Source organism: Porites lutea, chromosome 7 (genome assembly GCF_958299795.1).
Source record: "Porites lutea chromosome 7, jaPorLute2.1, whole genome shotgun sequence".
NCBI classification, from domain to species: Eukaryota; Metazoa; Cnidaria; class Anthozoa; order Scleractinia; family Poritidae; genus Porites; species Porites lutea.
This window is the reverse complement of record NC_133207.1, coordinates 4,159,880-4,173,508: the sequence shown is the minus strand read 5'-3', so window position 1 is coordinate 4,173,508 and position 13,629 is coordinate 4,159,880. Positions and strand designations below refer to the sequence as shown.

Sequence of the window (13,629 nt, the reverse complement as noted above, 5' to 3'; positions counted from 1 at the left end):
GCAACAGTTTAGAACGCTGATTTAATAAGGATGGAAATTTACAAATACAGAGATGAAGAGGAGAAGGTAACTTAAACCACTGAATTATCATGTAAATGTTATCTCTACGAGAAACAAAAATTTTCAGAGAAAAGCTACTGAAATTTCTAACTATGAATAGTATGAAAATTCTTTAAAGCTTAAAAGCAAATTCCAACATAGGGGTTCTACAAGCGACATCACAATCCGTAGAATATTATTGCTTGCTCTAAAAATTACAGAAAAGAAGAAACCTAAAATCTGTCGGTCTTTGACATGTAGAAAAAGCTAGCCTTCTCGACCTTAGACTATTTAAAGTCAAAAGCACTGAGTAAATGTACTAAGTCTACGCTTCGCCGTTTCTAATCTTCACCATCGCCTATCTCATCTATGACTTCAAAACCCTCTATTAAGTTCACGTCGTCGGTACTGTCAGCGCCTTCTTTCGCCTTCGTCTTTTTAGCTTTAGAAGCCCTTCCTCCAACCGAAGCTTTTGCACCTCTCCTCGCCCCTCGACCACGCCCTTTTCCGCGAGTTGCACCTCCTCTAGCCCCTCCCCTTGCCGCACCCTTTTTGCCACGCCTAGCTGGGGGAGTGACCTCTTTAATAGGTATGTCTTCTATGTCATCTGGTGAACTGCTCTCAGAGTCATTATCTCTCTCTTTCCACTGATTGGAGGCGCGTCTTGGCGTTGTCGACATGGGCTCTTTGGCCGCCTCAGGCTCGGAGTTCACTGCTGTATCGGTAGACAACGGAATATAATCCTCGGTCTCCTGTCACATTGGAGAAAGGAAAATTAATAATGATCTTCTACCTTGTGGCAAAATTTTGGAGTGGCAAACAAGGTAGCCTGCGAACAGCAGACGCATTTCCGGTCGTCGCTTCTCTTCCTCCGAAAATAGCTCAAATCCTGGTACACAGTTGGCGGAGGGAGAGAAGCGACGACCGGAAATGCGTCTGCTGTTCGCAGGCTACAAACAAGGTGTATTATGGGAGATATGCAAATTACTAATTTTAAGGGCGAACGCCTGATTTTCAAAGGCAACTATTTCTCAAAGCGACTTTCGAGCAAACAAAATTGGCTGTACAAAGACAAAGAAAAACCCAGTCTGTGTTGAACTCACAAAAGACAGAAAAAAATAATAACTGTAGGGCCACGCAAAAACATGTGAATCTTGCAGCACTTCGCGTTCCATAAGAAATTGCAGGAAGAACTTACTTCAAGTTGTGGAGCAGTTTCTATTTGACTCTCCTGGGATTCCTCAACACTAGTAATCTCTGCAGGATCATACAAAGCTTCTCCTTCATCTGTTCCTGTCGCAGTTGTCTCTCGTTGTTCCTCAATACTTTCGTCTGTCATGAAAGAGTCTTCATTCACATGGTCCATACCTTCCATGTCCACATCCAAGTCAGCTGCTTCCTCACCTCGAAGTTGCTCTTCTTGGTCAGAAGACTGTGGTGCGACTACAAATCTAGTTATCTGTACCTGTAGGGAAATGGTAAGATTTGACTCTTGTGCACTGTGGGAAACTGGGACTCAGTATGACGTCAGTATCACGTGTTTTCGTTTTGGAAAAATTCCATTCCCCCTCCCCCCACACGAACTTTGCTTTGGCTAATTACTTTCCACTAAAGGTAAAATCCTCTTAAAATACTGCAACATACCAAAGACTCCAGGGAGGGGTTCCATCCCCCCCCCCCCCACCTTTGTACCATGGTGGGGGTATGAATTTGCGTGCACGTCCAAGGGTAGCCTGTTCCAGGCCGAGATAGTGGTGAAAAGTCGTTCAGTAAAAAGAAATGCGAAAAACGCGCGGGGGCTGGGAAGAGACAGGGCACGTCCGCACTATACTATCTGAGAGCCTGGTACAGGCTAGTCCAAGGGTTAACAACGTAGAGGGGGCGTTTATTAGATAAAAGGCGCTAATTTGGAAGTGGGCGCTTATTAGGTCGTTCACGATAACTGGGCTTACCTCATCACACTGATCAGACTGTGAGTCTTTACGATGGCTTCGTGTCTTGGCAAAAGGCGGCTTAATGTCCTTATCAAGTACTTCATATAAGACAACTTCTTCTCCTTCTTTAGGTTCAAGCACAGCCTCCAGTTCTTTATTACGTGTCATCTGATGATTTTCATATTGTGGGTGATCTTGGATGTAGGTCTAGAATGATAATATGGGAAATCACACAATTTCAGCTTTCAATCAAACATACAGTAAACACAGTAACAAGAGTCTGGTAAAGCAGTCACTAGAGGTTTCCAATCCCTTCTTTCAAACTAAGTGGTCTGTTTTGAAAAAAAAAAACATTTTTTTAGCTGAAAATTAATTTTAATATCGAGATAGCTACGTGAACAAATCAAAATAAGCTTTCCAAAGAAAGATGGATAAAAATACAGATAACGGAAAAATAATAAATGTCAAGATGAAATTAGACTGCAAAAAAGTCTGTAATTTAGCTTATTCAAGTATGCCACGCTTTACCGATTTCTTTACTGATTTTGAGAAAAAAAACCGACTGTTTTGCAGTCTAAGATAAAATGATATTACTCAGCAAGAGGATGACATGAACCCATGAAAACAAACACGCACACTCTAGTCAGTCTACCAATGATCTTTCAAAATTCTGCACAAAGCACACAGTTTCAATAATTATTATTGTCACGATTATTATTACCTTATAATTAATCTGATGCTTTTTTCCTTTGATGTGATTGATCACATCATTTCCACAGCGAATGAAAGTCTTGCAAAGGCGGCAATTAAATCCTGACACAGCTTTCACAAACTCACAGCCTGAAACCAAACCTTTTATTTAATACATGAAGACATGGCTACTAAAAAGTTACAAGCACATGCAAATAAAATGACCATACAAGTTCTAGTTGAGAAGGAGATCTACGCCTAGCCTGTGCCACAGATGAAAATAAACTTCTGGTTAAGTCCGTGCGCTAGCCACCATTGAAATCCTTGTTCCGGGCTGCCAACTGTGTACCAGGATTTGATTACGCACTATGACTGGCCTGTTAAAAAGCCATTGTTGATTTGCCAATCAGGTTTAAGGGAAATTTAAAATGCGCTTCTGATAATTTGTCGAGTCCATTGACTGAGGGCCAAAAACAAGGATTATCTTAAAATAAGGCTTCGTGGTTATGGAGAAAATTTTTTATGAAGCCTGCATCTGCATGTAGAAATACACGTATTGGGAGCCAGTGCACGATTAATAACAATTATTATCAATAACATTAAGATTAATAATATCATATTAGAATTAGTTGACGTTTCTGGGTAACCGACCACCTACCCCTCCCCTGAGTCACAATTTTGCCTCAAGTGAGAAGTCCGTGTTAATGTTAACTCAGGGAAGGGGTAGGTGGTCAGATTTCCAAAAACCTCAACTGATCCGAATTCTATTTATTGCGATATGAAGAACTTTCTCATTTTTTTTTCATGATTGCAATGTCATTATCAGTTGATAGTCAGTGTTGTCTGCTCACTGTACCTGACATGTTTCTTCCACTTGTAAAGCCATCAATCCTAACTCTTGACTGAGTTACAGATGATATAGTGATGATGTTTCCTTCCTTCATTGCTGTCTTTCTTGTATCACAAGTGTACTTGACAAAGTCAAGGTTAACTTCATCCCCAGATGGACTTGACAACACCTCAGTTTGAACTATGTCTTCTTTCTCATCTTTTGGTACTGCTGTGACTTGGTCCATCTCTGACTTCTTCACAGATGTAGTTTCCTTGTATAAATACATGTAGAAGATAAAGTTTTCCCATAAAGGCTCACTAAAATAGTGTGGCAGGTTACTAGAAAATTTGCTTCACTGTGATCGTTCTCACCATATTCATTTAGACTGTTCACGGACCCTCTATTTTCTATTCAAAGTACGTTGAGCGGGCATGATTAAAAACAAACTGCAGGGGATTTATTGACCACCAGCACAAGGGGGCAGGGGTGGGGGAAGAAGAATTTATTTTTCTTTCGCCTGCATGCTCGGCTCATTTGCGCACTCGCCAATGTTTTTCAAAAGAACTAACAGTTAAATAAAACAATGTCTGTGTACAGGCTCATAATTTTATTGATTTGGAAGTAAAGAAGAGAAGGAGACTGCTTGCAGGGCGCAAACAAACACTAATAATGACCACCATATTTGAACTTCATTACCTGGCAGAAATGTTTGAATTCTTCGGCATCAAGTTCTTTTCCTCGCTTTTCCAATACAGTACGGGCATGTCTCTTTCCCAAGAGATGTTTATGAAAACTCTGAACAGGACAGAGAAAAATTTTAAGTGTATCAACTGATGACAATATTATTTACATTTTAACTCAATGATAATTCATGAAGAGCCACCAATTGAACTCTCTAGCATGATCGTGGTGGTTTGAAAATCCAGTCTATTTTCTACGAAAAAAAAACACTGTGCACAGTGTTTGGCATAATAATAATTATAAACACAAGAAAACCACAGTAGTATTGGAAGGACATCTGCCACAAAAAGTGTGATCAGTTATGTAGGAGATAGCTTGAACAAAGAAACAAAACCCTTGGCAACACGAGGTCGGTCATGTGCACTGGATTACTGAGGTGTACACTCAAACCCCGTGTATAGCCCATGCTTGGTTCCAGCTGCCATTTGTTTCCATAAACTCTGCTATTTATAACCCAGACAACTGCTACAAATTTCAAACTAATTTTAGGGCATTTTTCTGTATTGCCACTATGGATTTCACTAGCTAAGTAAGCAATTCTACTGTAAATGTCTACAGTCCCTTTGAACATACTGTACTTACATACCATTGGTATATTACAGATGATCTTGCACTGCTGGCAGATGTACTTCGACCTTTTCTTGTCAAACAGAGAGATCATCAAAGCATCAACATCTTCTCCAACAAAGTTAACTGCCTTAGGAAGAGGACGGTCATTGAACTCTGGAGGTTCACTGACTTCATTGTCTTGAACTTGCTCATCTTCTTTAGTTGTGTTCAAGTCTTCTACTTCCTCCTCACCTGACAAAAAAAAATCCAACAGCAAAAACACAAAAGATAATTAGCACAAAATGACAACGAGTGACAAAAGTCAAAAGACAAACAAAAGTCAGGAATCTGCTAGTTTCATTTCTAGAAAATTAGTATTAACTGTGCACTATGCCATTTGCTTCTTTCGCTTTTTTTGTTTTTCACGTTTATTCTTGCATTATTTTTTCTCACCTTTTCTTTCTCGTTTTTGCACTTACACGTTCAGCTTTTTCTATTTTTATCCTATTTAATGATTATTTTCTGTGTTCCAAACAAATTATGCATACTTAGAGTTAAATTGCCAATGTCAGTATTGTAATATTTATTATTAATTAGATAACATTATTATTAATTAGATAACATAATTTTAAAGGTGGTCCTATGCACAAGCCTTATTGGCTTCCTTGGGCTCCCTTACCTCATCTTTTTTTAAAAATTTTATATGTATATTTTGTGTGTATGGCAAAACGATAATAAAACAAAATAAAACAAAACATTGACTATGGGACTGACTGAAAGGCTGACACTACCTTGTGTGGCTTCATCTTCCTCCTCATGCAGTTCCTCCTCAGTAACTGCTTCCTCTTTCTTTGTTTCCTGTTTATCAGGTGTTGCAGCCTTCTTCGCCTGTTGACTCTGTTGATTTGGTCTGTTTCTATTCTGTTGTCTGTAGCCTCCTTGCTGCCGACGGTTGTGGTCAAAGCGTTCCCTTTTGTTTCCCTGGTTGCCGCCACCCCAGCTGTCATTCCGCCCTCGCTTGCGATTCTGCCGCTGCAAATCTCTTGACTGGTTCCTTGGTATCAAAGGCGTGGGAAGAAGTCCCATAGAAGACTGCATTCCCTGTTTAGCTCGCGCTTGGACCTGGGCTTGTGCGTTAGCATTGGCTTGGGCTTGCATGGCTGCCAGCAGTGACTGAGTCTGTACCATAGCCATAAGCTGCTGCTGTTGTTGTGCTAGCTGGGCTGTTAGACCAGATCCTAGGCCACCGCCTGCCATTCCTAACCCTGCGTAATTCAGGTGAAACTACACAGGTCACACTTTTTGAAAACTATAATGAGGTTGAGAATGTTTGAAGACCCTTGAATAACAAAACTTAATGTCCTTTTTTCATATTTGCTTATTTAAATCACGAAAATAAAACTCTGTGAAATACTGTTTTAACAAAATTACGAAATTAAGTACCCACAAGATTAAGTAACAACAAGGTAGGTGAGACTACTGAGATTACCGCCATACACTCACTGAAACAATGCTATTTTGTGGTATAACACTTCACATGCACTCAAGCTAGATGTTTTAATTCATCTGCAAAATGATTTTCTTTGGTATCAACTTTGTCCAGACATCACATCCATTAAGATTTCATTTGACATAGGCCAATATTTATTTCATTTGAACACTATTAAATCACTGGCTGTCATTTTCAGTCAGGTTTAAAAGGCAGCATAAAACTAGAGTCTACATAATGTGGTAGAATGGACAGAATTAAAAGATTTTAAGAGTCACGACATGAAAACAATAATTTGAACTCAACACCTGGATTTTTAATAATGTGCACTGTTAAATTAACAGTTAAAAAAGGGACAGAGAGTATCATGATATATAGGGCATTTTCTGAAAAGGCTGCTACTCCAGACATTAATAGTTGAATAATTTACTAGTGTTGGTTCTTCCCTCAAATATTGCATTAACAATGCCAATAAGTTAAACAAAGTTTGGCCTAAACAAGGTTAAATCTAGCCCAATTTTTGAATGTTGCAATACTTTTTACTGTCCTTGTAATTTGTTAATAATTACATGAGCTAATACCATGTCCTTGTTTAGCATCATCTTTAAGCCTGGTTTTTACATGTCAGGAAAATCTCAGACGGTCAGGGAACACACTGTTCTTAATGATCGGTCAGGAAAATCTCAGAGACTGTCCCAGATGCCACGTTGATTAACAGTACCGCTCAAAAGTAATTCAGTTGCATCTCATTTCCTGAGTGACGAGAATCCCATCGCGCACAATGCAATTCTCGTCGTGCACTACAAGAATCACGTAGCACAAGAATTATTGAAGCAGCGATTTTTGGCATAAACTATTGACGACACGTACAGCGAGAAAACAACTAAAAATTTTGTGTAGTGTTACCTCAAAGACTGAGGAAAACAAGCATTAGATTTTGCATTAAGTTTCCTTCCACAAGCTTGCTTTTAGCTTGTCATTAGCACACTGTTCAATTGGCTGGCTTTTAGCTTTTCATTAGCACACAGTTCAATTGGAGGTTCTGTAATTTTATGAGGGGAAGGACTACACCTAAACAGTTAAAGTACTGGGACCAAGTAAAAACAATAATTGCCTGACAGACACTGACATCCTAACAGAACAAACTTGACTTCTCATATGCCAGGTAGCTACACAGCCCTTCACACAAACCTGAGATGTGTTTGTCCTGACTTGTCCTCAACCATCCCAGACGATGGGGGATATCTACCATCCCTACTTTTCACAAGTCTACAAAGTTTTCAGGAATCAGTAAACTCTCTGAAAGTCTGAGACTTCCAAGACATATAAAAACCAGCCTTACTCTTCACACGTAATAGTGGCCAAAGAAATTCAAAGAAAGATTCAAATTTCTTTAAGTAAAATTTTAAGAAATTACTACACAGATCTATGCTTATGTTCTGTCCTTTCAAAGAGGTTTCATTTGAATGGTAACAGCATAAGATTTTGTTCAAAATTAGTGTAACAAACAATCTTGCCATAACTTTGTATAGGAAAGAAAGGGGGAAAGTTAGAACATATCACAGCCATTAAAACTTTCAAAATCCTTTTAGGACAATGATGAATTTTGCAGCAAGTTGTTGTCAGATGAAACATGAAGGACATATCCACCTGGTCCTGTGCATTCCGGTATGTTTAACAGAGGGATGACTCTAAGCAGATACACCACATTCTTGATTGAAGAATTACATGGAAACCATTTACACTGCTAGTTGAAGAACAACCTAGACAACCTAGACAAATGCTACTGTTGGGGTAAAATCAATGGCCCTGGTGAATGGGGCATAAATTATGTGACCCCAGTTAAAAGAAAAAAAGGATTCAAATTTCCAAGATTTGAGTGGCAATTGTGCTAGAACCGCTACCCAGTTTGGTCATGGCAGTTTCTTTGTTGTAGTCACGTGATTAATGGCATTGGTAGACTACATCTATGGCAAAAGAAATTATATCAAGGTAGTGTAACCATTGTGTAAAGGTTACCACAATTAATTGCTAATGAAATGCTAGCTGTTGCCATTAAATAGCACAGGCCATAAACTGCTGATGGCCCTGACAACACATTATGGCTGTTGCACAGAGGTGACCATCATCAAAGAGTAGACTGAATTGCAACTCAATGTCAGATTTGCAAATCCGAAATTCTGAAGCACTGAAACATTTTAGATCACAAGTGTATGTGTGAACAGTAACCAGAATAAATTTAATAGCATGGAGACCAATCTGAAGTTGTTTCAGTGTTTGGTAAGCAGGGCTTTAGGCTTTTTCAATTTACTACTTTAGTGGTTGTAATGGTTACAGTATTAAGCATCACAGAGCCAGCCCTCTTAAAATGCTTTGTACTGTCTTGTGGAATACCATAAGTAGTATGTCACAATCACTGATTTCTATAGCGAATCGACTGGGAGTGTCAACAGTGCCTTTGCTGGCCATTTTCAGAGGAATGCAGAAGTCTATGTAACCAGACAACAATCTTCTGACAAAACCATTCATGTTTCTCAGCAACATTGTGTAAGAATCCAAATAATATTCTGTAGGACCTAGTGCAAGAAGATGATAAATGCCATTTTTTTGGAATTGTTATCTATATGATACAGTTCACTGCCATACAGGATTCTGCAGGAATAATACCGTGGGATGAAGCAGTTGTATAATATAATAATTCGGTGTTTTGTATGCATGACTGCATTCAAATTCAGGTATAAAAAAGGCAAGAATGCAAGCCCACATGTTCACTAAGCTGTACAAGGGAACAGACAAGAATAATTGAAAACTCCCATTTCCTAACCATTTCATTCTGCTAGTTTCCAAATAATATTTTTGTTCTCCATGACTAACTACACTCACGTAGCACTATAACCATCCAAAGGAATGTACAACATGGCTAAACAGCACTTCTTTGAACAATTTATAAAAGAACGCTGATGTCTGGGTGCTTTAAATACCATCTACCAAGAACTGCTTACTTCAAAATCATAAGAGCTAAGTTTTTCAGGTGTTGAGTTCAAACTCATACATAAACAGAGTGGCAAATTATAGCGTAGGATATTGCAAACATCAGTTAAACTAACTCCATCATCTTGTAACAGCTAATGAGCTTTAACGTATTAAACCAACAGAAATATCAAACACAGAGATTGTACAAGATAAAGGTATCGAGATATTAAAGTTCACAACATAAAACAATGACAACACACACAAAAGGATGTATATGTATGAGTTGTGTTAATGCATTGCCGGACCAGTCACCAGAAGAGGTTCTGAAACCTGTTGTGAGAGTTTTGTCGCTAGGATACTTATCTGTTCATAAAAGACAAAAAGCTGTGCACTTTAGTTGCTCTATCTTGAACAGAAGTAGCCACTGAATATCGCAAACAGATACCGCAGAATGTTAAGAGGAAACTTCATATTCGGCGGATAAAAAACACAGGGACACCAAAGAATAAGTTGAGTTGTTGCAAGTTTCACACCAAACATTTCTAGGATTACCAACAAACCAGAGCAAATCTGGTGAACAAGGGCATGTGGACAAAGTTCCACTACTAAGTTGACAACAAAGAAGAACACATTGTAAAAACTGATCAAAAGTAAAATTTCACCAGACCTGGAACTTGCATGGGATTTGCTGGAAGTTCTGGGACTGAACGATCACCAGGCTTAGCACCCAGAATTCCAGGTCCCTGGTTTGATGGGCCTCCTCTGTTACCCTGTGACCGATTATTGCTGTTGTTGCGATAGCGGTCTCTGTTCTGATTGCGATTTCTATCATTCCTACCAACGTTGCGGTCAGACCTGGAACCTCCCAGGTGTCCTAAAGGGTAACTGACAAGATCCGAGTGACTTCCTTGCCTGAGGTCATCATATGATGATGAGAATGAAGGCTGTGTGTAAAGTGATAAAATAGAGGCAAGAATGTTGTTAGTATCAAAATACAATAATATTGTCAATCGGCCATTTCTTTTCTGAAGAAATATAATGTTCATGTGCAATGATGCCAAACTCCAAAAACCAATGATGTTCTTACATCAGGTGGAAAACTTACAGAGTTTCAATACTTACAGTCCACCATTGAAGATGACATGATGGCCACTGCTTAAGTATGAAGAACAGGAACTTACAAAGATCAGGCAGGTTTGAGAAGGGTACAGATACATGCATCACTATACATATGTCTGAAACTTTTCAGTTCCAAGAATCTCAAGAAATATCATGCAATAGTACAAACAGGTATGAGAATTCTGTTGTAGAACTGCTTAAATCATGATGATGCAAAAATGCTGGCTGCACCCTTCAAACAATGTACAGTGTGTTAAGTAAAATGTAAGAACATTCGACCTTTCACGTTGCCATACAGTGTTGTGTTTTTCATAGAAGAGGTTGACTGTTAATTAAAATCAAAGCCAAATCTTTGTGTGCTCTCCAAAAATCCTTCCATTAAGAGCACCAGATTGACAGAAACACAACTGTTGAATGCAAGGACTTTCACGCTCTTTTCCAAACATCTGGACATTTTTCAGACATAGGTAGACAATATTTTTTGTCTGCTGAAGCATACACCAAATAAAATTAACAAAACATAGATGGAACCTGTTTGGTTTAAATGGAAATTTTCCACACAAATTTACTGGTCCCCCTCCAAAAGTAAAATCTTTGACCATCCAGTAAGCCTGGTCTGACCAAACCTTTCCTTTCCATTCTCAGAAATCCTCATTTTCATTTTCACCTAGAGTAACCAAAAATTGGGTCTAAAAAATAATAGGCCCTCGACATATTCACTTGCTCCCCACTTAAAATCGACTTAACCATTTTGGGGAGAGGGGAGAGCAAGATGAATCCAGGGCATGACAAAAGTGCTGTCTGACAGCCCAGGATGAGTGCAGCCAGCCATTGGGTTAGCTTGCTTTCATAACGAGTTGCCCGATGGACAGGCAACATTTGCCAAGAAAGAGTAAATGTTAGTGTAATAGGGGACTGGTAGGCCAGCTGTAGGACTGCTTTGGGCTTGTAAATGCCTGAGGGGTGAGTGATTAATTTATTTTTAATCTCACCCTGTTTCTGGATGTAAATGTTGAGTATTTTTAACCAAAAGCAAACTGATCCATTTTAATTCACATGAAAATAAGAGATTAGTGTACAATGTGATCTTTTAAACTTTGTCCTTCATCACGGACAAAGTTTACCAAAAGTTCTTAGTTTGCTGATGTTTGTAAATACATTTGCAAACAAGAGTAAAGAAGGTAGGCAGACATAGAATGCCACTGGCCAGTAGTTCATGTTGTCTAAAACCATGGTGGCCTCTGGTTTTCTCCCTTGAATAATGTGACTGTAGCCTGAAGCAAAATACATCAACGAGGAAATGTGGATATGCAGATGTTGAGATGGAAAAGGTAGGAGAAGGCATCATTTAATTCATAAAAGCTTTTCTCAACATTTTGTAAGTAGTAAATCGGGCTGATAGGATACTGTTGATATCTTCATGTAATGCATGTCAGTAACAAACATGTTGTACTAAACTGTAGCCAAGAGTAATGCCTTACCTTTGGGATCAATAACGAGTAAAAAGGTGGGAGGGTGGGGGCTGACCTAAGTATCCAGTTAAATTAAGCTGGGGACAAGTGAATATGTCGAAAAAAACCCAAATGGAATACTTCAAGTCAGTCGTCCTCCTTCATCAAACAATATTGTTGTGGTGTTTTTTTGGTTAGCTCAGTGACCAGTCAGTCTGGTATAGTGAAAAGCACCTCAGCATATCAGGATAGTAATGAGGATTTGAAACAGCTGCTGACACAGGCTCCCAGCCTTTTGGTTTATGGTCACACACACTGAAATACAACAAGGGTCTGAGGCTCTGAGCATTTTCTCAGTCAGCCAAATTACATGTAATGACAAAAACAAACTGCAATGTCCCTTCCCAAGAAAGTAATTCGCGCACTTTCAGTTTCCACTCTTAGATCAAAGCTTCTTTCACAGCAACTTTCCACTCGTCTGACTATTAGTCAGACGAACAACATGCAAATTGCACATTAAATGTGCAATTTGCATGTTGTTTTCAATTCTATGGATCAAAAAGTTGCGGACAACTACAGACTACTTGAGAAATAAAAGCTTGACAAGGACACATTTTAACATACAAAGAAATGAACTGTCTTTAAACAGGTAGAATAGGCCTTTCATTTAAACAGTAAAGCTTACTTCAGGAGAAAACCTGTCGCGGGAATTTCTTCCTCTCAATCCACCGCTATCTCGCCTGTAGTCATCGTCTCTGCGGTCTCTCTCGCGTTCTCTGAAGCGTCTGTCATCGTAGTCGAGCCTGTCTCTTCTTTGATTAGAGCCTAGAAAACTGTCAGACAGCGAAGGGATGCCAAGAGGATATCTTCCTAATCCAGACATGTTCTCGAACATATGCTTTTCGCTTTCCACTAAAATCGAATGGCGACCACGTTCTGCAAGCATTAAATCCGGGCACCGCGAGTAGGTGCGAGAAAAGTACCCGGATTTAACAAAAGTTAGGAATGGAAGAGCGGACTGTCGGATTGAGGATCGCCTTTCCATCCAATCACTTTCCTCTTTTTTTCTGCATGCCTTCGCAGTCATTTTTCGAAAAAATATATCCCCTCTCGACGAAGAGAACATGTTGCCCTAAGACCAATTCAACGCCAGAGATATTATTGAATTCAAAGGAGTTTGTTTGCTGCCATTTACGCGTGCACGTCCTCGTCCGGCCAAGGGTTGTTTCGCGTCGAACTTGGCGAAGGAAATAGGTGTTCCAAGGACCCGCGATTAATCAGTTTAGTTTAGAAAGCTTAATTATCGGGAAAAACGTTTTAACCATTATCCACGTAGCAACGTACATTTCCTGTGTTTTCATAAAAACCCTACGAATGAGAACGCCTCAGTTATTTAGATCGCGGGATATCTCATGAGGGGAAGGGGACGCCGGATCGGAAGCGAAAGCTAGGAGGTGGGCGGAAAACATGCGTTGAGAAAAGGGTGTCTGGACGGGAGCTGTCTTGATTTGGTGATTCTAGTAAGGTCATTGAGTTTGCCATTGGCCAAAATCAAAGTGATTGTTCTGGCCACGCTAGTCTATGACAACACAATTCAGTAAACCAATCATAGCTTCGAATATGAAGCTTCCGCAAAGCACGAATAACAGCATCAGTTTACTCCACAGTATTTAGACTTTTTATGGCTTTTCTTGCCTGGCGACTACCCGCTGACCACAGACACGGAAGAAAAGAAATTGGACTTTTTTGCAATTATTTTCAGTAAGCAAGGCACGGGTTTAAATTCTCATTGGTTGAGAGAGTGGGGCGAAA

The 13,629-nt window shown here is 39.5% G+C and overlaps 1 protein-coding gene across 2 annotated transcripts; it reads right to left on the bottom strand.

Moving 5' to 3' along the window:
* Nucleotides 1-2: 2 nt before the first annotated feature.
* Nucleotides 3-12,765, bottom strand: LOC140943165 (uncharacterized). Of its 2 annotated transcripts, XM_073392226.1 has the most exons (10): nt 12,503-12,765; nt 9,915-10,191; nt 5,577-6,050; nt 4,823-5,037; nt 4,192-4,290; nt 3,520-3,766; nt 2,695-2,813; nt 1,992-2,180; nt 1,238-1,504; nt 3-791 (listed from the first exon to the last, which is right to left on the bottom strand). In XM_073392226.1, exons 1-10 carry the CDS (start codon nt 12,761-12,763, stop codon nt 381-383), a joined length of 2,559 nt encoding a protein of 852 aa, XP_073248327.1. In that variant the 5' UTR covers nt 12,764-12,765; the 3' UTR covers nt 3-380. The 2 variants fall into 2 exon arrangements, with proteins under 2 accessions (XP_073248327.1, XP_073248328.1); XM_073392227.1 differs by lacking the exon at nt 9,915-10,191.
* Nucleotides 12,766-13,629: the final 864 nt, after the last annotated feature.

Bases quoted from the DNA above. Each gene is read 5' to 3' on its own strand.
- LOC140943165 (XM_073392226.1), bottom strand. From the start codon at position 12,763: ATGCTTGCAGAACGTGGTCGCCATTCGATTTTAGTGGAAAGCGAAAAG. The intron at 4,291-4,822 runs GTATGTAAGTAC...TGTCCTGTTCAG, and splicing joins TCATCTGTAATATACCAATG to AGTTTTCATAAACATCTCTT. The intron at 3,767-4,191 runs GTAATGAAGTTC...TATTTATACAAG, and splicing joins AATTCAAACATTTCTGCCAG to GAAACTACATCTGTGAAGAA.